Source organism: Rhopilema esculentum, chromosome 5 (genome assembly GCF_057945365.1).
Source record: "Rhopilema esculentum isolate cy_ngs chromosome 5, ASM5794536v1, whole genome shotgun sequence".
Taxonomy (NCBI): Eukaryota; Metazoa; Cnidaria; class Scyphozoa; order Rhizostomeae; family Rhizostomatidae; genus Rhopilema; species Rhopilema esculentum.
The window spans coordinates 4913014-4939855 of record NC_142819.1 but is presented as its reverse complement, the minus strand read 5'-3'; the positions used below and the strand labels follow the sequence as shown (position 1 = coordinate 4939855).

The 26842-nt window shown below is 36.0% G+C and overlaps 2 protein-coding genes across 2 annotated transcripts; both read right to left on the bottom strand.

The window, feature by feature from the left end:
• Window positions 1–57: 57 nt before the first annotated feature.
• LOC135689379 (dynactin subunit 4) lies at window positions 58–13374 on the bottom strand. Its single transcript, XM_065206576.2, has 15 exons — window positions 13172–13374; window positions 11925–11995; window positions 11548–11744; window positions 11044–11087; window positions 8808–8909; window positions 8244–8329; window positions 7362–7462; window positions 6468–6522; window positions 5805–5859; window positions 5283–5356; window positions 4848–4902; window positions 4214–4321; window positions 3176–3276; window positions 1799–1880; window positions 58–581 (listed from the first exon to the last, which is right to left on the bottom strand). The coding sequence occupies exons 1-15, from the start codon at window positions 13334–13336 to the stop codon at window positions 357–359; spliced, it is 1521 nt and encodes a 506-aa protein (XP_065062648.1). The 5' UTR covers window positions 13337–13374; the 3' UTR covers window positions 58–356.
• A 2456-nt stretch (window positions 13375–15830) lies between these two features.
• On the bottom strand, window positions 15831–24311 carry LOC135689382 (ras-related protein Rab-38). The gene is made up of 7 exons (XM_065206580.2): window positions 24156–24311; window positions 23039–23182; window positions 21014–21092; window positions 20442–20470; window positions 19498–19650; window positions 18750–18914; window positions 15831–17370 (listed from the first exon to the last, which is right to left on the bottom strand). Exons 2-7 carry the CDS (start codon window positions 23153–23155, stop codon window positions 17248–17250), a joined length of 666 nt encoding a protein of 221 aa, XP_065062652.2. The 5' UTR covers window positions 23156–23182; window positions 24156–24311; the 3' UTR covers window positions 15831–17247.
• Window positions 24312–26842: the final 2531 nt, after the last annotated feature.

The window sequence follows — 26842 nt, the reverse complement described above, 5'->3', positions numbered from 1 at the left end:
AATTGAAAGGACTTGTATTGGTCTCCAGTTGAAAATAATTTCACTCTCTGAAAACAATCTAATTTTAGCCAATCTGGCAAATATCATTAACAAAAATAATATCTAAAGATAAAATACGAATCTAGGCAATTACTTTGGGCTGAATCTTTCAAGTTTTCCATACAACTCGATTCAGAAAATTCTATAGGTAGCTAGCGTCAGCTTCAATGTTTACAGCCGGACTCCTCTCCGAACTCTCTCAACATTTCAACTGCATATGCAATCGTTGTAAATAAATGCAACTATTTCGCTGTTCAGCTGCTAAATGATGCCAGGCAATTGAAATATCTAAAACATCTAAATAACATCCAAGTCCATCACACTTCCGTGGCAAGCTCTGTTTTCATCTTCGCATCAAGTGGATCTTCAAAGTCGGCCTCAACTGATGAAGCTGCAGCGTAGCTTCCTGCAATGTTGAGGTGCACCAGTATCTGAAGGCCAATAGTCGTCTCACCAGATTTCACGGGCTTTTTCTCGGTCTCAGAAGGCCGTGGAATGGATGCAGTTATCACTTTGTATTCAAACGACATTTTAAATATGCACTAGAAAATGATAAAAGATACAAATTGTTAATTGAACCAAGTCACTTTTTGCAAAAAAAACAGAACCCTTATAATCCCAGTTACAAAGTCGTTACGGATAAGTTGGTTAGGTACTGAGCCAAAATGGTGGGTGAAGGTATGCAGAAAAAGGTATGCTTAACTTATGCGACCATTCCAAGTCATTTTTATCCAAGCCAGCCATGAGAAATGTGTAACAAATCTGATAACTCTATTCTTTGATATAATCTACTGTGATAATTTTAGCGATTCACTCAATCAGGCCAAAAATTTTGGGTCAAAATTTACTTCACTGTAGCACGTTCTTGTAAACACAAAATATTAGATTAATATATTTCGGGCTATCAATCTTCTTATCATTAGTTATAGAAATAATCATGAGGTCAAGCAGTTTAGACATGACCGGCCTATGTTTGCAAAACTATTCAATTAACCAGTTTTATCTAACTCACATATACAATTTTTACTGGAAATCTTCGTCTAATGGAAAATGGTACTATGTCTGTCGCCTTTATGAATGGTTTTTGCTGGCACAATTACTTTCTAGCTCATTTATATCAATTGCCGACTTTAGTGAGTTTTCTAGTACAAAGCTTTGGTCACAGAAGTATAAATCTAGAACCAAATAACTTGCTCTTTTCTTGGAGCCGTCTGTTGTTGGGAGAAGACCGTTATTACTGTTGCGTCCGTCGTATGTGTCTGCTTTTTAATGTACTAATACAATCTCACAGTACAAAGTGTTGGTTTTGAATTGCCTTCACATTTGTTCTAGTCATTTATCAATACCTTAAGTCCATCAGGTTTAATTCATCTCAGTGATGTAATTATAACAATCAAGAGAAAGGATTTTCATAACATTAGAAAGAGTCCGTAAAATAAAGTGTTGTAAGCCCAATGCTGTAATATTAAAACTTTGACGGTTTAAACGAGATATTTCTAAATCTCAAAACGTAAGTAAAAAAATAGAAAAAGAACTGTTTATTAATCATTTTGCTTCATTATTTAAAACATTAATTACTAAGATTATGAAACAGGTACTGTTATAAAGTAGCTAAAAAATAAAAGACTAGAGCCCAGACTCTTCTATCGTGGTTTAAGGTCAGATTGAGTTTTGTTTCGTTACTATCGCTGTGATGGCCTAAGCACGCGTGTCGTTTCCTCGAGTAATTCTGTAACCGGTTCATAAAGTTCATAGCTACCTTTGTTCCTTCGCTGGGAGAATTCAATGGTTTAACTCGTGCATAAAACCAAACTTTATTTGCCTGTCTTGACTGGATTACTCTACAAATAAAATACAGTTTAGTTGCAAAAGATTCGTAGTTTGCGATGCAGAATGCAAGAAGGTTATAGTAGAAAGACTTCTTAGGAGTAGAAGACTGAAATAGAAAGGAGTATGTATTACCATAAAACCTGGTCATTTGGCAAACATATAAAAAAAGAATTACAAAGTACATAAGAATCTGTCAATTTATTATTAGTGAAATGATCAAATTGATGTCCTGTATCTGAAACAGGAGCAAAATGTACTAACAGTCGCCAACAAGAGTAGAAAAAACCGACAGAATACCGTTTTGGGAAGTATGGCTACCTTAGAAGTCCTTACGCATACAAAATCATCAATTTATCAACTGGTAAATAACAATATCAGGCCTATCGTTTAAGGAATCTTCTATCGAAATGTGCCGCGCTAAGAGAATTAGCTACAAAGTGATGAAATTGAAAGTCTTGATTTGACTTGCACTGATGGGCGGCGATTGGTGAGTCAGTATAAACATGTAACAAAAAAATGAGCGTGCTAAGAAGTAAGCTCCAGATAGGCAGAAAATATATAAAGGATTACATATGAGATTTAAAAGAAAAGGGGCCTTGCGAATATTACAACAAGTTGACAGTCACGAGGAAGATGATTGAAGCAAAATAATTCAGCTAAAAAATCCCGAGCTAGGCAAACTTTGATCGATTTTTGGAAAGGATTTCTTGGCTCTGTAAAAAATCTGGCATCAGAAAACAGCAAATGCATTCAGATTTGACTCCCATACACCAATTCGACTTACGACCTCGTCTTGGAAATTTCTCCAAACTTGATTATACGACTTTTTTGAGCTCAGATTTGGTTTTATCGTCATAATTTTAGGCGGTATACCATTTTTCATATTGTTTTAACTTGTATTTTAGATTTTACGGAGAAATGACGTTTGAAAACATGTAAGGGATTTGACCGCAAAAATCGTTTAGGGGGGAAACTTTACCCCCCTAGTTGCCAATCACGGTCAAATCCCTTATAAAATTTTCATCTGTATGTCGTCATAAAATCAATATCGTGAGCAATATCATAATGAAAACTTACAAGTAGACTAAAATCATTGCTGTCAATCCGAATCTAAGGTCAAAAATTTTGTACAAAAGAATTCGAAGAATTTTTTAAAATGAGGTCGTAAGTCGATTTAGTGTATTAAGTTTACTCTGGGGTAAAATTGTGATTATCAAAATGAGACAGAGTTTGGTCAAAAAACCATCTCAAGGTTGCATTTAAATAAATTTTCGTCTGCTTGCAAACACATTTGATGACAACATACTTGGGATCGTCTTCAAAATAATCAGTGGAAACATCGAATTCATCGAACTCTGTTGAAGCGTCTTTGGCAGCAATAGGGACAGGAACTTTGGGAAGATGGATCTGAAAAATCACAGATGCAAAATAATATGGAGTTTAAATCTGTCTGTATCGCATTGAAATATAATGTTATAATGAAAGATAGCAGCTCTATTAAGGAAATAAATTAAATACGGGGGCATATACTGTAAAAGAATAAAAATTTATACGCCTTTATTTGAGGAGGTCTACGGTATTATTCTAAAAAGAATAACAGCCTGGCAGTGAACGCAGGGAATTTAACTATGACGTTATTATATTCTACAAAGGTGGGAATGTTAATGTCTGCTTCTATCAAAAATACCATGTCGGTTTCTGCGATTATTCTTTAACAGATGTAACCTGATCTGTGATTGATTGTCATTACTACACTTCACCATACAATGCCTGCCAAGATTATTCGGAAAATCAACAATCGAGGACAAATAGCTTTTTTTCATTTCCTGTCCCAAAAACTATTATTTCGGAAAGTTTGGGCAAATGCCATACATATGAAAAACATTCTTCCTACAATCATACATCATTTAGTGGTTTAATCAGGTCTTGAATATTGATGTAAGTTTTATAAGAGTTTAGGATGCAATGATGTTAGGCCATTGTTTGCTTTCTAAAATTTGGCTTTTTTGTTACATATGCATCTTACTGGGAAAGGTACCAGGGAAAGTAAGCCATGGTGCACTAGAACAATTTTTTTGAAGGCTTGGAAATGGAGAAAGACTGGCGGAATGCAAACGATAGCACCAAAGACTTCGAAGCCAGGCACAAAGTGGTGACAAGGTAGAGGGGTTCCAACGGTTTAACGACTAAGGGATAAAACCGAAGAAAAACACACGCTCAAACTTTAGATAAAAGAACGCATCTAAAATTTTTATGCAGGAAGCTCAAAGTGTGATTATGATGATTTGTGATTATGATGAATTATGATTAATGATTGATGATTCGGGTTGATGATGATTCTCACCTCTGCAGTTCTTTGCTCAAAATCCTCGTCACCCTCCTCCACCTGTCTGAAATTCACATGCATAACACTGTCTGTTGGGTTTGTTATCGTCAAAACTATTTGCTCTTCCTGAAAAATATGTTATTCTCTCATTCATTACTCCTTGACAGCACCCCTAAAAGCTTTACCAATTAAAACATAAAAAAGATAGTTGTGAGAAAGTGTAAAAATACGAATATACCTCTAGATTAAAAGACAAGATTAAGATTGCGAAGTTGTTCACGTGCAACGATGTAACGAAAAAGCCGAGATATTACAACCTTTTTTGCATAGGTCGAATTACTCGCCGTTTTTGAAATGTAACGGTGTACAACCAAAGGCAACATTGCCTATATTAGTCAGCATAGATCAAGGTAAAAGGTAGTATGAAACTGAGTACCGAGTTTCTGAGCATTGTGCCCTGTTATCATTACTAGAGTAAACTACGATAGGCCGGTTACACAGGAAGGCTACAAGTTCAATTAGGCAAACTTTAGCGAGTGATAAATGAGGTCTGATTCAATCCCTTTAAATTACTTTTTTAAAAAATTAAGCTTTTAATATATCTAAGACACTAAGAGAATATTATGAAGGTAAGTTGAAAGCTGCCACAAACCTTATTAGGTCTAAGAAGTGGAACCTTGGCTATTTTCAACTGAGGTGTGTAATTCCTAAAAGAAAGTTACTTCTTTTCATGCGATCGACAAAAATTCACTAGAAAATGGATAAAATTTTTGATTCAAATATTTGACGTTAATGCTTATTATAAAATGAAATATTCTCGAATTATCTGCAAATAATTCATCATTTTAACAAGCTCAAATAAAGCACGACTCTATGATTGATTAATCTGGTGTATGGTAAAATCTTTCTTGTCATCTCACAACTGTTGGCTAGATGCCAATGATATCTGCTTGAATTGACTTTAAATTACCGATAATCAAATTATATGTAGCATACAACAGTACAAAATTGTGCATTTTTTGCACTAAGCTTTGGAATTTGACCTAAAAGGTTATAATAACAAAAGTTGCAGAATAAACATGCTTACATTGCACCAAGCTGGATTTTAAACTTCACAGAAGATGGGTTGAATTCTGGTTTGCTGAGATTATGCTCGCATTCCTGGAAAAATAGAAGGTATTCTATTGTCCCGAGAAAAAAAGATACGATTCTCTGTCGAGAGCATACTGTACGAGGAATTTAAAATTCAAGAGCAAAGAGCCCAAGGCAAGTTCTGAAATTCGTACAAGTGGAATCTCACAAAGGATATTTAGAGTGGATTGGAAAATCTTTAGATATTCTAGAAACAAAGTGGGCTGGATTTTAAAATGAGCTACAAGCCAATACAAATTTAAATATGAATAGAATAAATCGATTTAGCTATTTTAATTCCAAACAATATGTGAGCTGGAATGAGAAGATTCTAACATATACTATACCTAACGCATAGAAAGCATAAAGGGATGAAAGCAAGAAACCAGACAGGACAGCACATCTATTAGGTGTAAACTACGGTTTTGTTGCATCAAGTGAAATAGTGATATTTTTTCCAAATTCTTTGAGAGCATACCTTGCAACGCATTGATCTCCGCACCAGCATTTGTTTGTGTCTTGGGTAGAAATCCCTATGAAAATACAATGGTGCGTAAGGGACAGTGTAAAGGTAAAACAAGGTTGTTGAAAGAGGATTGAAGCGCAGGCTCTCAGAGCGAAGATGGGGATGCTTTAAAGCAAGAATTACTCAAATCTCTCTCTCTCTCTCTCTCTCTCTCTCTCTCTCTCTCTCTCTCTCTCTCTCTCTCTCTCTCTCTCTCTCTCTCTCTCTCTCTCTCTCTCTCTCTCTGTACCTTATCCGATCCGGACGTTGGCGATCATGGCTCTCCACACAATCCTATTCTTTGTGTTGCGTAATAATTCTACTTCACTCAATCCAGTACACGTGCACAATCAAATATACGTCAGCATATGTATGCAAAAATCCGGGTTTTGGGAAGGGAAATATGAAGGAAAGGATAGAAGGATAAGGGTGGCGAGGAAAATGTAGTGAGGTAACGAAATGAAAAGAAAAGGATGGAAGGCGTGGAGACGGGAAAGAGGAGAGGGAAAAAGAGCAAATTGAATATTGGATGCAGGTACAAATCTTTGTACTGATCCTCATAGAAGGCAGAGAAGAAGGTCAAATTGACTGCTTCTTTATTTAAGGTGTTGACATAAATCGAATGGGTATCCCTACCTGCACTCCGAAGGCTGTTTGACTGGATGTGCTAAGCGTTGCTGGATGGAGGGTACTAAAACAAAAAGATCAAGCGATAAGACCCGAAATTAGCAAGATGATGTTTATTCACATCAACTTAGTGGTCTAAAATAAATGCAAAAAATTATATAAATTCTGAAAAAAATATATCTCAGAAAAATTATTACAAAATTTTTCTTTTCATCGAGTCCAAAAGAGAAATAGTGCTCCATATAGTTTGGATGTTGATTGTCACCTGTGTCTAGTAGCAATAATCAAAATGTGTCTAATGCAAAAAGTGATGAAGATGTAGTTCCACTGTAGACTAGTGAAAAGAAAATATCTTCCAGGTTGCAGTTAAAGATAGACAGAAGAAGAAAACTGGAAACTTGCCTATTTCGAATTTGAAATGATAATCAGATAAGACAGTGATAACGGCAGTAATCGTTTTCATAACATCGCGTAAAGAGGCTAAAAGGAGTTCTGTGACAGAGTTGTTGTCATCAAAGTTGTATGAAATTTTGCCTTGATGACTTGATAATGACTTGATAAAGAATTACACAAAAACTAAAACTTGATCTGATTCAAACGACTATAAGCAGAATTTATAACACAACAGCCTTAAAACAAAACATAAATTCGGTCTGCATAAACTACAAACTGAAGATTGAGTTTTCTATGAGATGAACATCATGCAAAAATTGAGCAAATTTCCTGATGGCTTTTCTCCAAAATAACTACTGTACTTGAGCGTCCTGCTAGGCTCTTTCCATAGCAATGTTGTACATAAATATTCATTATACTAATGAGCTAAGATTAACTTGAAATCAATACAGTGCATAACTAAATAGCAATCAAATGATAGTTTGATTTTAATGAATTCAAAGATTTTACCTTCTTCAATGATAATTTGTTTAGTGTAATATTCATCTGGCAATTCTTCGACTTCTGAAACTGGTTCATCAAGTTTTGGAAGAGCTACTTCGCTTACTTTCCTGCGGAACAATAACTGACCTCATTAATCATTGACATATCGATTAATTAGTTGATTTTACGCTGCTCTTCTACTCAGGCTAACATTAAAACTTTGCCAATGGACAAGATTTGACATTTTGTTTGGCATTACCAGTTTGTAAGTAGATTGAGTTGCTCCACATAGTCTTTAAACATATTGAGTCTGAAAAGGTATACCGCAATGGCTTTGAATAAAGATTTGGAAGGAGAACATCCAATAATTAAAGATTGTTACATTTTGGGATGCCTAACTAACAGTACAAGGAAACAGGGATTTAGAGATGTTTCAAAAAAGTTTAGTGGAATATATTGCTTCAAACAGCACAGCAATAGACAGAAGGCTAACATTGCATTTTGGGTCTGGAACAGAGTTTTCTCTTGGTGTCACATTGTACAATTGAATTCAAAATGTCTGATAGACCAAGGAAAAGTATTTATGATATTGATTAAAGAAAACCAGTCAGCTTAAATGTAGCTAAGAAGCACTTCCTTAGGTTGTTTTCCATCTTACACTCCCATCACCATTGAAAGATTAATGATTAGCCCTGGGTCAGCTTTGGGGTCATCAGGAGCGCTGATGAGCCCTTGTATTGGGTGATACAGTTGTATGAAAATATTTCTGCTTTTATTTTGTTATGTTACCAACAAGGTTGAACTTAGAGATAAGTATACAAAAATTGAAAAAAAATTAATTTTGAAAATCCTCGAATACAGTCTTTTTAATTAATTGGAGCTTTAGCATCATTTCATGTTGATACTTACGATTTGCCAAGAATTGCTGATGCAAGCGCAGATGAAGGAGACCCAGGCTTCTTTTTGCCAAGAGACAAGGCTAGGCCATACCGATCCTGCAGGGAATAAGTCCATCAGTTTTTACTAAATTCAAACCATAATGATTTAAAATAAAACCAAAGGATAACTACAATTTCAAATCAAATAGGACTAAAATTGTGGAAATGATTATAGTTCTCTAATTACTCTCGTTCTATGGAAAAAGAAATACTGACAGATCTGTCTTGGATAACTTGCAAATTTATAGTAATAACAGGTCTCCATTATTAAATACCTCATATCTTTCTAATTTTTAAAATAGCAAAAGCTGTGGCAAGTAAATACATCAGTTTGCCCATCAGTCATACCTGTTGATTTACTGTCCTTCTTAAGAATCAATTAATTGCATTTACCAGCTTATAAATCAGACAAAAAACTATTTTAATGATATCAATCACAATCTAACAGAAAGTTGGCTTTTTTACACTTGCTGAAGCTCATAAATATTTTTTTCGTAGAAGTACTAGAATGCTTTTTATCTGAAAATTACAGTACCATTAGATGGAGATATGTCCGGCGCTTTGTTAGTTTTTTCTTCTCCCTTTCCAGCTTTTCCTGATGTGCAACATGCTTGTAATACTCAGTTAATGCTGAAATCTGTAACAAAGAAGACTGGAATTAGATTCTTATATTATACCAAGATAATTTGACAGACACTATTTGCAGGGCCATGGACTTTGCGAGACCTCAAAATATTGTTCCTAGGCAATTTTTTTGAGCCCTTTTCCTTTAGTTTGACTAAAAATTGATCTTCTTTGTTCCAACTTACAAAATACGGTGTTGCGTAATTTTGGGCACATAAGAATTTGATTTTTTTGGCAACGAAAATGAAAGCATATTACAAACAACAAGGCATGCCGCCTGTCTGGCACAGGAATTGTGCTGGCACAAGGATTGCGCTGGCACAGGGATTGTTCTGGCACAGGGATTGTTCTGGCAAAAGGATTGTGCTGGCACATAAATTGGCCTGGCAAAGGTATGAGTGCCATTATCAGGGTCAACTGGAAGCTAACATAAACCAACCTAGACAAAAAGCTGGCTAGATCACGTGACCATAAATAGCCTGTTCATGTTGCTCCCCTCGCACCATTGCAAGGATATGCTATGTGTTTCATACAAGCATATTCCATGGAAGAAAAATGCACAGGACATAGAACCCATTATGAATGGTATTAGTTGTGAGAATCTCTAAGAAACACAAATATCATTTAATGTAAATCATAGACATTGGCTTCTGATTTTATTCACTATTTTGTTTTTGCCTAAAAATCACAATAAGATTACACGAATCAAATAAAACATGGTGAATCACACGAATTTTTCTATCATTATCCTACATCAAATCGTTTTAAAGACAGATGTAGTTTGATGTTTACTCAAAATGGAAAGAGATGAGAGCAACTAGATTGGGTACCAGTCCTTTTCGTGAGCAAAATTACGCGTGTGTGGCAAATCGCACATGTAAACAAATTTGCGCGTGCGATCGCACTTGTAAGAAAATTTGAAGTACAAACCTGATAAAATTGGTAAAAGGAAAAAGCCACTCGAATACGTGCAAGAGCAAAACTCAATTAATCAATACATAACAGATTTTGTTGCCCTTAGCAGCCATCTTTTAAAAGTCGTCGTAACTCTCCAAAGTTACAAGAGCAAGTAAAAATTGTTTCCAACAGCTACTTGCTTTCAGGGCCTAATTACGTTTTGACAGGAAATCAGTTATTACACTTAACATGCTAATGGCGACTTAGCTGAAAGACGAGACGCTAAGTTGAATGGAGCACTCAGTCAAAAGCCAAACATCACTTCCGAAAATTGGAAAAATCATATTGTGGTCAAAAGTGCGAATCAAGTAACAAGGGAAAGGATAAACAATCATGAGACCATGGGAAATTGATGTTAAAGGGCCTCTCCAGCAAAACAAAATTTTTTTTAATGACTTAAAAGTTAGCATCTGGTGCGTGTATTATGAGAAAGTCATTGTTTTTGAAAAATTCCAATTAGTTTAGAAGTTGTAAGGCTTTAAAGTTGCACCTTTCCGAGAAAAAAAACGACAAAAGCCGAATCAGTTTGGTGACATTCTGACGTCACAATGTGCGGCTCTCGTTCGCCATGAATTTCGTATATCTTCTACCGAAGCGTGAAGGAGTCATGGTCACGCGTTGATAACTGCATCCAGCTCCAGTTCCTGTTCCAGCTCTTCCCTCGCGTATAATTAATCGAAATTGTCACTTCAGTTGTTCTCCAGAAACGATGAACAACTAAAGGCTTCAGAATTGGTGTCTGAAATGCTCAAACTAAAAGCTGGCGGAACAGAACTGAAAGTACCATCACTTGCAGTGTTCAATTTGCGAATCGCCGTCGTTCGATTCGGTTTGAGGCGAGACTATCCGAAATACACTGTGACGTCAAAATTGCGTCACAGTGTCACCAAACCAAAAATTTTGTCGGTTAATTCAATTAAATTATCGAAATGCAAGAGCTTATATCTCACAAACTGTAAAAAAATATCGAAAAAACAAATAACGAATTCGTGATCAGCAGGCTCAACTTCTTTATAAAAATTGCCAATAAAATGCAAGTGCAAAATTTGGCTGGAGAGGCCCTTTAACAGAAATCTGCAAAAACACCTGTTTGCGCGTGTGGTCAAAAGCACGCGCAATTTAACTTGCGCGTGTGCAGGCGTGTGCGGGTGCGATCGCACGCGCTAAACGAAAAGGACTGGGGTACATACATGCTTTGCATTTGGATGCTCCAATTCAGGCCAACCGCCACTTGCTATAAAAAATTGAAAACAAATTAACTATGAAAAGTGCCAATAGCAAAACTTGTGGGTGACTTGCGCTTTCAGCTGCAAAACCTCTTGCTATAAGGGCAAAAAAATTTGGCCTACTTCATTCAGCATCAAATTTAAATTGAAAAATATCTGTACATTGACAGCAAAAGTACACCATTGTTAAAATTATCTTATAGAAATATGTTCAGTATTATCTGTAATGGCTTTATCAAATCTAGAAAGCTGAAGTACAAATGAAATAGTTTAGGTTAAAAACAGCAGGAGTCAAACATATCTTTAGAGTTTCCAGCACCAAGTGCTTTAATTGGGCTCAACATCAGTACCAATAGATCAAGCTCCTTGGCATTTTCAAAACACTAGCTCATGTAAACACAATTTCAAGCTACAAACCCAAGTAATACAAAAAGATCCAGCTACATGAATGTAAAATGGATTAAACACCTGTTGGCTGATCCTCTAAACCAGCATCTCTTGAGGTCCATCTGCAAAATGAGCAAAACAGATAATGCATCTTCTTGGTGGCAGGAGATTTTCCGGATTCAGTTGCTGAGCCAAGTGGGCTGCTTGGTACATTGATTGCTGTTGCACGGATTACTAATGTGTTTGAGCAGCTAGGACAGTCAAAGCAGTTGCCACACCTGAAAAGAGTAACAATAAAATCATATTTTTGTGATTCCAAGCAAAAGATTTGATAAACAATTAACAAGAAACAAAAAATTAAAAAGAGTCATTTTTTTACAGTGGTAGCTTCAAATACTGCTTGAATCATGAAAAAGGCCTGTGTTGGAATATGTTTGCAGAAAATTTAAAACTGATACCTATTTTTCTTCAGCTTTGCTTCTGCAGAGGGCATGTTCTCCAGGCAATTTGGACAATAATAGGAATCAACCTACAAAAAGGAAAAGACCAACAGCTGGAAATGATCCTGGTAGCAAGAATTCTAGCAGAAGGGCAGTGAAAATGCTTTTCCACAGATATATTAATGCCATTGAAAATGCTCTGTGCTTGATCGTATGTCCTTTTCTAATATTGCAGGTTGCTTTTAATTTCTATAAACTAAGCTAAATAATAGTTTGTTAATTCTCCAAACAAGTTCTGTATCTATGGCTATTTCTGATTTTTCATGTTTTTTAGTTAAGCTGCCTAAGTTTTTCACTTCAGGTGTTCTACATCTGAATTTCCTCAAGATTCTAGAAATTTGTCATGCTGAGGTTACTTTATGGCTGTTTGTGACAGATATCTGTGCTGGCAGAAATAATTAAAGAATAATCTATATAGATCTATATAGATCTTTATAGACCTGTGACTGACATGGGCCAAGAAGACAGAGGCTGGGGGGCTGCAGCCCACTAGTAAGGCAAAAGTCATCACATTCAGAGCCCCAACTGGCAGTTCTTTCTGATCAAGCAATAAAATTCAGGCCAGATCCATATGAACTAAACCCCTTTAAACCTTTAGTATCTGCTATGCCTATGGCGGCTGACTTCAAAATGTGATGATTTATTCTGGAAACCATTAAAAAATCTTGTTCGAATGCTTATGAGATTTAACTTTGTTGAAGTATCTGAAGAATTTTCTTCACTTTCAAAATAAGAAAGCTGCTAGATCTACATGTTAACAGCTTACAAATAAAATCAAAGAAAACTACTCTCCCATTCTTGCAAAAAATTGTTGATTGACAAAATAACAGAAATAGTAAGTTGGTCCAGATGGAACTTTTTTAAGAACATGGATTTTTTCAGTTTCAAAAAGCTTCCGAGAAATGAGGTGCCTAAAGGTACAGAATTCCAGTGATATGAATGATGGTCTACATGCAGACCATCAAAGCATATTTTGAACAGAATCGTCAAGTCAGATGTCGTTAGGACGAAAACAATCCTAGATATTTGGTGAAAACGCCTTTTTTGTTTCCCTGGTAGTTTGAAAACTCTAAATGATGGAAAGATTGAGCCCCAGCAGTAAATAATAATAAACGCATTTCTTGACGAGTAGAAAAAATATCAAAATATTTCCTAGGCCTGTTATCACCAATTTGGCCTTCAAAATACCACCTACACCCACTCACCTCATGAGAAACACACTCAGGACACCTCAGCTTTGAACAGTGTCTACAGAAATACAGCCTTGATATGGGCTTTAAAGTTTTGCATGAACACTGATACAAAATTTCTTCGCCAGTCCCAATTATGAGACGTGCCATTGAATTCGAGAGAAGGGCGGCTGCCGCCATTATTTCAGCTGGCAGCAACGTCAGTGGGAAGGAGGTGGAATACGCAGCTACAAAATTGGCGGATTTAAGGGAGGGAGCGCCCCTTAGATCTCAGGCTAAGCGCCCCTCTTCTTCAAAAGATTGCGCCCAGCCACATACTGCCACTGTTATAATTTCCTTTTCGCATGCCCCTTTCGACATATGTTAAAGCTATGCATAATTAAAAATATTGTGGGCTACGAAGAAGACAGAACTAAGAAATTCTTTTGTAAATCGTTGTGAAATCGGGGATGATATTCCCACCAAAGGAAAAGCTTGATGGGGCCCTGGGAGAAGACCCAAGAAATATTGAAGGCTACGCAATTTCTCTACTACGAGCCCTTTCCAATTTCTCAATGTCAAGCTCTTCTTGACCTCTACTTTACTGTGCCTTTTCCCAAAGACTTTCATTAAAGCAAAGACTTTCTTGAATCTTTCTTTGGAAACAAAAGAACAGCTTCAAAATTTTCTTTGTATCTGTATAAATTTTGATGATTTGAAATCAAATTTACTTAAAAGATCCCAAATGTTAAGAAACATCACTTAATTCAGGAGCACAACGAAAAAAATATCTGGCGAATTAAATGTCGATCCTGTACAATTTGGTGTAGAGCCGAAGATGAGTAAGAATCACTAGATATCATATAAACTTTTGAATTTCAAACATACTCTTAAAAGGTTAAAACAATCTTCTTCTTGCTGGAACTATATACAACATCCAATTTCTTCACTCTACAACGCCGATTCATAATGAGTCATCTTCAATGACGTAATTTCTTGGAATAGCCTTTAAATAAATAGGCTAAAGTTTCGCCAAACCATTGGTTGTGACTTTGGCTTGGTTGTGTGCTCGGGTGGCCAACTGTAAACGACTTCTATAACTCTAAAAACCCGCAAGCATAAGGCAAACCAGCAACAATTCGACCATTGAATGATCGGCCACATACATTTTTCATTCTGTGTTACAACACTGTTTGTGAAAAAACCTCTTGAAATATGTGATTTTATTCGTGAAACTTTTCCGGATACGGTGGTTTTCTCAGTGGCATTGACAATACCGTATCTGCAGCAACGATAAAGCGCTATTACTTGAATATGATGGTAACAATTACTGATTAAATAACTGAAAATTTATTTGGATTTTAAATGAACTGTCTAGAATTAAAAAGCGGAAGGCCAACAAGTAAAAAAATCTTTGCATACGTTTTTATTTGCACATTATTGCATCTTCTTCTATTTTTTACAAATGCATTTTGCGACAAGGAAAGCCAAAATAAGAGGAGTGCATTTTATTATATGTTTATATCTCTATGTATTTGTATAATGTGAAAAATTTTATGAGTCATTTTGGTTAAAAAATTCTTTAGTTAAAAGAAATGATACGAGTAGGCAAATACTTATATCCTATATTCTCACGTACTTCCAATATATATTTTAATATTTGGCTTTGCATTTTGAATAAATTCCCCCAATGATTTAAAAAGCTGCATTTCTATCTGTTTATATTGCTACATAAAACATATGCACACATTTCTCCGTGTTTTCTTTTCGCAAAAGCCTCTTCGGCAACTTCCCCTACTTTTAATACAACAAGCTAACACCTTTCAAACCTATTTTCTTTCGAATTTGGTGTGTTTTGTCACTAAAATGTTAATGTTTTGTTAGTGTTTCCTCCTTCGGCTTTAGAAATGCTCAATCTTTTACAATATCTCAATATCTTTCTATACCAAACAATGCAAACGTTTACAATAACTCCAAACTCAAATCATTTACATGTTTATAAACATGTTGTGCATGTTGTTTTTAAGTTGAGTCTTCAGTCATTACTAAAAATTTTGTTGTTCTTTCTGCCTTTTCTTGCGTGATGGTGGCAACACCTTTAACGTAGGTTTGTCACAAATTCGTCTTCCTGGCAGATATCAATATTTTACATTTGTCGAAAATCCTCGAATAAGCTACCGGGGGCTTATTTCGCAAAAAAATATTTTGGGGTAGGGGCCTATTGGTGGGGGCTAATTCGAAGGAGGGGGCTTATTAGCAGCAGCAAAGAATATGACCATGGTAAATTTTCTTTCTCTATTCGATACTTGTCAGTATGCTTGAGAATACAGATTTAATTGGGAAAAAACCTATGTCTTATTCGAGGATGGGGGATTATTTCACAAAAATTACTTCAGGGAGAGGGGGCTTATTCGAGGGGGTTATTCAAAGGTGGGGGGTTATTCGAGGACTTACGGTATATTGTTTTCATTCTTTCATAATAATAGGTTAATTATTTTACTTATTTGACTATCTTGAAATATACCCTCGCCATCACATTGCAGCTTACATGATTTTCAAAGGCTCTAAGTGATTTTGTTTGATTTATAAACGCATTTGAAAAATCAAAAACAAAAGTTTTGCTTTTTTCAACAAAATAATGTCAACACATTACTTAAAACATCATATATAACGACATATCTTCAATAATAGATCATTGTGTGCTGCTCAAGGAATTTCATGATGAAAATTTTGTGTACTTGCATAAACGAATGAATAAGAAGGGATCTCAAAGAGAAGTATCATATATTTGATAACAAAGCAAACTTATGAAAAATGACTTTCCCTATAATTATTTTCAAATACTTAAAATAATTCATGTGCTATAAATTAGAGGCCTCTCGATCACATTAAACTGCGAAAAGAATTTAACGAAATGGCAACATCTAGGGGCCTATTTATGAGATAGTTGCTCAGAAACAATAAAGCATACCAGGAGGGATCTAGATATTAAACATAGTTTCTTTAATTGAAAAGACTGAGGAGTCATTAAAATAATGAAAATGGTTATCTTAGAATAAAAAAAGAAAATACTTTTAGCTGTATGAACAATTCATCAGCGGGGGTAGGCCTGGTACAATTGTCAAAATGAGAAAATCAAAGTTAACTGAGTATTCGCTCGCTTTCTCATTTCATAGAAGTTATCCAAATAACATATTTGCCCATAGACCAGGTCTGGGAGAGGGCATTTCCTATAGCTAGGCCAGGGCAAGGGGTCTCAAACCGTTGTGCAGGAGTTCATTGATAAATGCAAAGCAAACGACAAGCGAGGACGGGTGAAGAAACTGTTCCGAAAAATAAGATTTGAGAGAACATAACGGTAATAGGAAGTTACGTAAATGAAAGAGCAAGCCAGTGCACTAGGTTATACCCCCACTCCGCCGCTAAATAAAATGATACTAAAATGCCTGGTTCAAACGTCGCGCTTCTCATGTGCCGAACCTAACTCGAGAGTTAGGTACATGAAGGGCGCGACGTTTGAATCAATTTGGCACGGCAGATTTAGTTAGGAGCGGCAGACTAGTTTGGATCGGCAGAGCTTGCTGAGCTGCACGACTCCAGCACGTCACGGTTTCAAGCGTCGAGCTTGTCATGTACCAAACTCAATGCATAATTATATTTAATTTATTTTCCTTCCCAGAATTCATTTAATTCTTGGAAGGCGCATGCGTTTCAAACAAATATTTGAGATTGCGCGCCTTAACCAAGATACTTCATGTAACAATCCTGAAACCCATTTGGCGCGACATGATTAAGTTCGACGTTTGAAACAGGAGTCGCGCTAAACATGCTCAAGTGTCGCTCCAAACAGAGTTAGGTTCGGCACATGAGAAGTGCGACGTTTGAACCAGGCCTAAGTATAATTCTGTTAATCGCAATATAAAAAAATACAAGTTCAATATAATTATCCAAATACAATGAGCTAATTACAAAAAGCTTTAAATCTATGCATTCCAAATTACGAGACGTGAAGACGAAACAAATATGCTGAAAGAGGAAGCCATGCCAACTTCGATTTTTTATATACTTCACCGCTGATTGCAATGATAAAATGGACGATTTCTACACACAAGCTAACAGCAACCTTCCTTGTTTGTTTTATTTCCTTTCGTGTTTGGTGCTCCTTTTAGCTGAACGTTATTCTCGGCCCGTTTTATGGGTTTTTCTACATCTAAACGGCTGTGATTTTCTAAAATCTGAAATAAGAAAAAAAAGTGATTTGAAATTATTTTGTTAGATAAATCTTTTGTTCAAGGCCAGCTTCATACCTGTCTTAGTTATGTAATTTTTTGGAATTTTTAGAAAATTTGAAAGCCAGTTTTATTGAATCAAGTGTTTGGGCATAGATTAGATAGTACCAAAATAACGAGACGGCTCCAAATAATGAACCATTAAAGATAAACATTATACCGTATTTAAAAAAGGATGGCATGATAATTTCAACACCCTGATTGTAAGCCATACATGTTGCAACCTTTTGGTGAAGAAGTCATCTGCAGTTTCTCTCGTGGTTAAAATACAGCATCGCGATTTGATAATACACTAGATTCTGAATCCTGTAGCCAAAGCATACATTTATCCTGCCAAAAGTTAGAATAACATTTTTAACAGTGACATTACGCAGTTTAGGGCACCTTAGTTTGATAACTAAAGGCCCCCACCAAAAGGGGCCCCAAATTATCTTTTTTATCAATGTTTTCAAGATTCTCCTGAAATTAACATCATTTTAAAATATCACCTTTTAAGTTCTTCAGTTGAAGCTTCTATCACTCCCCCCTTTCTTGCTAGCAAGAAAAAATTATCATTTTCCTTCTTGCAAGCGATTTATGTTTGCAAGCGTTGGTAAGGACTTTCTTGTAGTCCATAATAGGGACCCCGTCTCAGTTTTTTCCCAGATGCCGCCGTTACGCCACTGATTTCCAGTACCCAGATACTGAGCCAACAAGCACGCATCTCCGTAAGTGCATCATAAAAATGAGGGATATGCTTTAAGAAAGTGCGCGTTCACAACGGCGGTTTCAATAAATAAGACACACAATTTTGAGAGGATATGGAACAACACATAGACTTGAGACAATATCTAATGACGAAAGGTTATTAGATTTTCTTGTTTTCTGATTTTCTCACCGACAACCCTATTTCCAACCTCCCTTTTTCCAACCTATTCGATTGGTTTGTGCAGAATTTTCCACGCATCTTGTTGATTCCAGCCCCCTTTTAATATAAAAGTTTAGAACACACTCTCAAAACGTTTTGAAAGGAGGCTCAGGCTAAATGGCTAAAACTCATCAGCAAATTTCATATTGGGCCAGTTCAAGCATTAGATTTCAAACATACTATTATTAATAGGACTTTAGCAGCTGGCCATTCAGGACGTTTCGGAGCTTATCCTATGTAAATTTTTTTCAAATTTCTAACAAGCCGTCATTTCTACTTTTAATGCTGCTAGGATGTTTTTTTGCTTGCATTTAGTACAGTATGACGCATTTTATAGCAAATATCAGCATCAAGTGATATGCGTTTGTTGCAATATTTTAACAGCTCAAATACCCATGGGCAGACTTTAAAAGCTCACCTTGCTGACTAATTTCCTAATTCCAATTTCTAAATTTATGTTTTCTTTTGCTGAAGTTAGAAACCAATCAGCAAAGCCAAACTTTTCGCTATATTCATCCATGACTTCTTTTGCGATTTGCGGAGGTGTATCAATTGTATCATCGCCATCGTCTATTACATCACACTGTTAAAAGAAAAGTTAAAAAACAGAAAAGTAATACTTAAAACATAGTTGAGAAAGTTTTTGAACAACTATGCAGCTGCCGAACTTAAATTCCTACCAAAAAATTTGACGCACATGCACGTTGGGTTCAGCAAAAGTCCCTACCCCAGCCCCCCAAAAGGCACTTTCAATATTTGACAAAATATATTTCTCATATTGCAAACATTTTAGTACTCCTTCCTTCTTGACCCATGATATGTGAGTCTATTCCTGTTCTTATCCATTGTTGAAGAGTCCAAGAGAGGAAACAAACTCTTTCTGACTCTTAACTATGTGAGTGCTTAGAGGTTGCTGATTGGTCAAAACGATAAACAAATCAAACCCATCATACTTCCTTTCAAGTTACTTTTGATCCACCCCTGGATAAACATTGGCGGTTGTCTTTGGCCACTATTCAAAGCTTATACTCTGTATTTGAAGAATAGTAATTCAGGCTGCTATTTTTCTGCTTTTCTGCAATATTCACGAAAATTCGATTTCTATGTTACAACTCTTGGTTAGCATCACATTATTCGCTAATAATTATTTTATTATCTTTCCACACCTTATTAGCAAATAAAATGCAAGGTATTGGTTGTCCATTTGGTAGCTGCACCTTTTCATCTATTTCGTTCTTCCAATCTGCCACAGCTTTGAAGGTTGATGGCCTTGTTACATCATAAACTGTTATGCACCCAGATGCTTCATTATAAAACACCTTCAAGAAAGAAAATATTTTCAAGGTCAAATTCATTATTCAGAAGATGAAAAGTATATCAGTTAGCAAAGGCACAGACTTATGGGGGGAGGGGGCTCCAGGGCTTGAGCCCTTCCTGACAAAAATTTGGGGGCTCACCCCCTGGGAAAAAAGAAAGAAAGAAAGTTGGCTATCGATTTGCTAGACTAATTTTCACATTGTTGGTTTCACAGATAAAAATCATCTCAAGACGTTTAATCAAGATCAAATAAAAGCAATAACATAATAATGTTAAAGAAAATCGTCATGATGTCATATTTCTCCATTATTTTAGAACAAAAGCCTATTGTCTTCCAAAATATTGGGGGGGACTGCCCTCCTTGCCCAGGTGTTCACCACTGAGCAAGGCTTGATTCTGTAGCATTGATAGTTCTATAGGAAGCATTGGTCATGTTAATCAAAATAAAGCCACCGCTTTTCGAGTCCTTGAGACAATTGATCCAAAATTACATTTGTCTGTGGTTCTTTCAATAATACTTAAAAGGCATTTCCACCATTTTCATGATGCATACTTCATATTAATTTTTTCTCTGACTTGCAGGTCCTAATTCTAAGGCTGGATATCATGACTTTCACAAAGAAACTTAATAAATGATAACATCAGAATAGATTAACATTATTAATGCATCTAATTCAAGCTAGCACAAATTTGTCTTGATGTGCAATTTATGCATCTAAAACAAAGACTTTCTATGTTTTCTAGAAAATGCTAGGGTTTGAAAAAGCACTGTTAAAACTAATTAAACTCTTACTCTATTTAGTTGTCTTGTCATCTCCTGGCCTGAAATAATAATGATAAAAAATTTCTAAAAATTAAATACACAAAGGTAAACATGAATTTCAAAAATTGGCTTAAATCAAGTTTTAAAAAACCTATTGATTTTATATGAGCTAGAGCTGACTTGGGCCTTTGGTCCCTGCTTGGGTAAAGTAGCCAATGAGAGGAGGAGGAGCAATTATATGAATTTAGGGGCGAGTGTGATTCTGGTTATGTAGGATGCACTACCCAAATATTGGAGAATAGAATAAAACAGTGTGTTCCGTCTAGTATTGGAAACAAAACTCATCCCCAAAAAGAACAGCCACCTTGGTCTTACAGATCTAAAAGTACAACTAAAATATGTGATTCCACTATCGGGCAGCTGTAGCATTTACTGGAAAACCTAGATTGTGCAAAAAACTATATTGGTGATATGTTTCGGATTATTGGTAAAGCCCGATCATTGTTCCATCTAGCAATTTTGGAATCTAACTATATAAGCACAAAAAACCTTTATGGAAGCAGAAGCAGACTATGACATTTCAATTCCATTTAGATACATACCAGCAATGTCCCATAACTGTAGCCGAACAATTGTATTTTCGCCCCAATTCAACACCTTCATGGCAAAATCTACTCCAATCTTGGATGATGTTAAAGAAAACATTCTTATTCAAAGTTAATTTATTATAGTTTGTCAATACAGAGGAACAGTGCAGTAAGCTTTCTCCTGGATGTGAAGAATCTTGCAAGGATATAAGATGTATGAAGCCATAGCACAAATTCAGAATAACAAATTGATAACACTGGCTTTTCATGAAACTATTCAATTTAACTTTTAGCCAGCATTGAGGTTTTCAAGTTGTGGGAAAAAAACAAAAGCTAAATCAATCAAAGCAAAGAAAAAAATAGCACCAAATTGGCGCATGATGAGAAAAATTATTTAAATTATTTTCTACAGCAACACTTCAAGTTATCGCACATCTTTAGAAACAAAAATGCCAGTCTCAAAGACATTTTTGGCAGGATATTTTTAAAGTTGAACAGTTTACATGCATTTGTTAGAGCACAATCCTGATTCCAATTTCTGCCCTGCCATTTTGCTCTTTGTAAATGGGCATAAGAAATACAAAAATCGTCATTTTCTTTGAAACTATCAGGTCGAGGTTAAGTTAAGACGATTTTTTCATGCAAATTAACTAATGGATATTCAGAATATTTGTGTGCTCAAATATTATCTAAATATTTACAACACTCAATCTAAGAGGAAAATATTATTTTTTATTCCTTCTTTTTATTTTATTTATAAGTTTTTTATCTTTATTAAAAAGCGAATCTACACTTTTTTCAACTAGCAAGGGGAGGTGATGTAACTGGCCTCAAGGGACCAGGCCTATCTGTCGGAATGATTTGATTTCTATAGCAAATGCATGCTGAATAAATTTCAATACTGGCAGATTTAAAAATATCGCACCATAAAAAGAAAGTTGGTAACACCAGTTAAACTGTTGGAAAACAAAACTAGCAAGCAATTAACCATAAAAAACAGAAAATAAAACTTCTAAAGGAAATCAAGAAAGTGTTTTAAACAGCTCTCAACTTGGTGTGAAGAAGAGTTAAGTTGCCATAACACAGTATACCTACAAACATGAAGCATGAAACTCAAAGCAGCAGTGTAGAACCTACCTGTTCTGTGTCTTTGGTTACTTAATGACAGACCAGTAAAAAAAGTAATTTTTATTACCTAAAACGAAAAGCATTTGCAGTCTTATACAGTCAGGGTGAATCTGATGATGACCTGGGCCAAATCTTTAATAATATTTTTTGAAAATATGCCTTAATTCCATCTTTCCCATGGATAAAAATTGAGAATGACCATGTAATAATGACCAGATATTTGTTGAATAATTTGCTTTTCACTACAAGAAGACATGATTAAAAAACACCAAACTGCTTTGTTGAAATCAATCAGATCACTGTTTTGGGCCAAAATTTTACGCTACAAAATAAAGTTGATTGAATGCCCTTAACTATTTGCCAATATCAATAAATTCCAAAATAGAGGGTTCCCTCTCCTTGATTAGCCTAGCTACTGAGAATGTTCCTCCTTCAAGAAATTCCCCTGCATACAAATCCCTTTAGCTGTTAACATAGTTAATTTATAAGTGGGGGCTGGTTAAGTAGGATGGTGGTATTGGTTGTCTTTGGTTGGCACTGGAATTCAGGGTCATTGGTGTGGATGTTGCCTTGGGTTAGAGCTCCAATCACCAGGGTCTTGTACTGTTCTGTCTCGCAGAAACTTTTTGTTATTTAACTTTTATTATTACCTAATTGTTACCTATTTATATTGTTACCTATTTATGTAGTGGAATTTTAAACTGAAACTGATCTCATATTGACCTCATGCTCTGCACTGGAGAGCTTCTGAAAACACGTACTCAAATTTTCCCTGCAGATATCACTAATCACTGATTCAATTGGATGAAAGATAATATTAGAGAATAGAACAGGAACAATCATACAGAATAATGCATTCAAAGTACAAGGTCTTGTTGTAAATAGTTGAAATGGTTTAATGAGGAAGGATACAGTTGCTTTATATCGATCAGTGAAAAAGTTATGGACATATCTTCTCACAATACTGCTTTTTCCAACAGCATTATCTCCAATGACTAGAATTTTATACAAATATTCTTTTTTCTCCATCTTTGGATGATCACAAAGCCTTGGCACCTGCAATTTAAATATTTAACATATTATCTTTGGCTGGATTTCAGTAATGAAATGTTTAGGTCAGGGGCAAACAACCTACGATATACAGACCAGAATCTGGCCAGAGGAGAGAGTTTTTGTGGCCCACGAGATGAAAAATATCATATTATAATTCCATTCCATTGGCAAGGACAATTTTCCGAGTGGTCCCAAATATTGAATGAAACACATCAATTCAAAACTAGATATCTAATATTCTTCAGCATTCTACAGATTCCACGGATTCTATTCTACAGATTCTTCAGCAAACCCGGGAATCATAGAAATCTTTCTTTATTACCAGTTGACATCAATTCATCCTGCTTAAAAATAGGACAGCAGAATCTTAAGGAACTGGGCAAAAGTTAAACAAATGCAGCAAAAACTAATCTTACTGGGTACACACATGGCAGTAGAGCATGGATCATGGCTGTCCCTACTTTGTCATTTCTCAGCTTCATGTGTTCTGGGGGGGGGACTATATTGTATAAAGGATTTCCATCCTATGATATTTTCTGCAAAAACCTGAATGATATCACACTCTCTCTGAAACTACTGTTAAAAAGAAAACTGGAAGCATTTATTTATGTCATCTGCTGAGCGTGGTGATGTCTGGCCAGCCAGTGTAACACAAGGAAGTTTTCTCCATAAAGTTATGTACTAATGGAAAAAATTCTGAATTCCACTAAATTCTAAGAACTGGATGCCTTATCTGAATCTGTGGGGCTTAAGTCTCAATAATATGTGTATCCTCAAATTGGAGCCCTAAGACAAACTTTTAAAGATCATATTATGCTGGTTGGTGAACTAATAACTAGAGGACAAAATAACGTCCATATTACATACAAGGCAATAAACGTTAAAACCCCTCTAGGTTAATATAAACACAGTAATATGGTACAAAGGGTTGGGAATATAACAGCATTTAAACAACAAATTATACTGCAAACAATACCTTGTAGGACTGCTGCAACTTTCTGGATTTTTTTCCTTGTCTTGCTTTCAGTTGGCCAACTTTCTACATATACCAAACAAAAACTTTCATTTTGAAATCGAAGGATCAGTGCTTCCTTCAACTTCCTTCATCACAGGGTCACGTCAGGGTTACTTGCACGTGATACCGAGATGAGTGTATTACGTCATAAGGTCTAGAGACATCAGAGACAGTGCAGTGCAACGATATTTCTATGAGTGCAACGGAGAAGTCAGGAGGGTTGGGGGAAAATTCCATCGGTTAATGTTTAAATACCACACCATTAGTGGTGAATCTAGCCTTAAAAGTCAGGGGGGGAAGGGGGAGGGGAAGGGGGGCGCTAGCTGGGAGCCAAACTTATAGGGGCCAACGCTAGCCATAACTTTGCGAACTCAAAATTAGCTATAAGGCACCGATTTTTAGCACCCCCTAGATAACTATGTCTTTGGTACAGCTCTATCAAGGCTGTTATCGTTATGCCAAATAGTTTTATTAGTGGCGTAACGAGCAGCTGCGTCGCATAGGAAAAGTAACAAAGAAAAATTGTTGCTGGGGGCCCCTAAAGGTGCGGGATCTTAGTTATTTAACAAAAGGTAACTTTGGTCCGTTACTCCACTGAGTTTATCTGTTTAACAATAATGCATCATGAACATTAGAATTTCAAAAGAAGAACTATACTTCTAAAACTAAATGGCTAGTAGCTTTCTAAAGTTGATTGGCAAAATTTTCCCATTGTAGATATGTCTCACGTCCAACCTCCATGAGATCAAGCAAATCATTCTGTTACACAGAATTTCAGATCATAGAATTTTGATAAGCAAAAGTAGATTGCCAAGGTATACTGGGATGGTATTGGTACTTGCCTGCGCTGGGCTCCAGAGCGAAAAGAGTTTTCAGTGGGATGAGGAGAATCTTGGTTTGGGCTTACCCTGCGCACCCCACCCCAAGAAGTTGTATCTTCTTTTCCCGTATTTGCGCGTGTAGTGATGGTATAAAACAAAATGAGACTTTGTTTTTCTAGTAAAGTTAGGGCTTTTTACACAATTTTGCATTGTATGTATGATAACGCAAATTAGTAGTCCAGTTCAAAATATGTATTTTCGCAGACTGATGAAGATAATAAGTGTCGCGCTTATCAGCCACGTAGCTGCTGTGAAAATTTTGACAACAAATTGCCCCCTCTGGCTACAGTTTTCCCGAATGATATTTTAAAAAGTTGGCACAACTAAAATTTCGTGAGATTTTCGCTTTGGCAAGAGGGGACATTTCTGAAAAGTAAGCAACCTTAAGCCTGTTTAGTTTTAAAATATTTCATCATGTCTTGAAAAATTCGGGTGTGACGTGTGCAGCTGTGGCGTCATAGAATAGAGGGAGGTGGCATGTAGAGCCACTGCAGGTGCAAGCAGACTATAACATTGGGCACAGGTTTTCAATGGAGAATTATGAAGTCGCTGCTCCCGTTTTGATTATTATACACAATATCGTAATGACGTGAGATTATGCTTCGGCAAGGTGTGGATGCCTTTTCTTATCTATAACCAACATACAATCCTTGACAAAAGTCCTTGGAACACCCTGAAACCAATGAAAGATTTGGAAGAAATAAAGGTTTCCGGCTATGAGATACAGAAATATCCCCCCTCCCCCAAAAAACAATGTTGGCTGAAAAGCCTATTACTTACCTTAGCTAATAAACTGACATTGGACGAATTTCAAGCTTTGAAACTGTTGAGGGGGAGAGGGGGATGCTACTGAAGTTATGCAAAATTTTAGCTTGGTGTACCAAGACTTTTGGCAAGGATTGTAGATGCCCCAAGAAGGCGATGTGCTTTCTTTTTATAAGAACAATTCTATAAGAACACGTGCCGCAAAATTGGTCAAAAGTTAAGAACAAATTAAGAACAAGCTGAGGCAGCGCTACTGTAAAATATTATTTTGAACAACATTTTTCTCTAAAAAACAAGGAACTTTTAGCCATGTGTAGGTGCCTTTTCGGTGAATGTTCAAACTTCTCGGCAAATTAAAGTTTTCTCACTCACTTTGTTTGCAAATGGGGTCTGAACACCTCCCTAGAGCGAAAAAGCTAGCAATCGCACTGCTTACATCCTATTAATTTGAGAACAAATTTAGAACAATCCAAGCTTCAGATTTTTGAAAAAATTGAAAAATTCAGCCTGAACTGAAATTTACTGGTTCTTATATAAAGAGCGTAGCACACCTTTTCGTCAAGGTGCCTTCTCGAGCTTTATCTTTCGAGGAATTTTCAACCGAGTGGCTAAGGAAAACTTGCAGTTTGCTTTTTTGACATTTGTAATTTTTGACATTGTTCTCATTTTAACTCATAGTTAACTTGTAACCTTTTGTAAGCTTGATATAGTCCAAATATATATGTTTGTTCTATATCTGTTTTTTGTTCAAAGCCTGCCCCCTCAGGTATGGTTCTTGCTCAAGTTTGCCCACCCCAGCCGTCATCTACAGTTACGTGGTTGGTGCTTAGTAATAAGTTAAACAATTTCCTGCAGTACTAGTGATTGTGTGCCATGAAAAATTCATTATTCACAAAATAGTCAGAAAAATTAACCTAGACATAATTTTTGCAAATTTTCAACTAAACTAGGGAAATGAGTTTGTATAAATATAAAGCATCTTCCTTCCTTAATTGCCTGAAA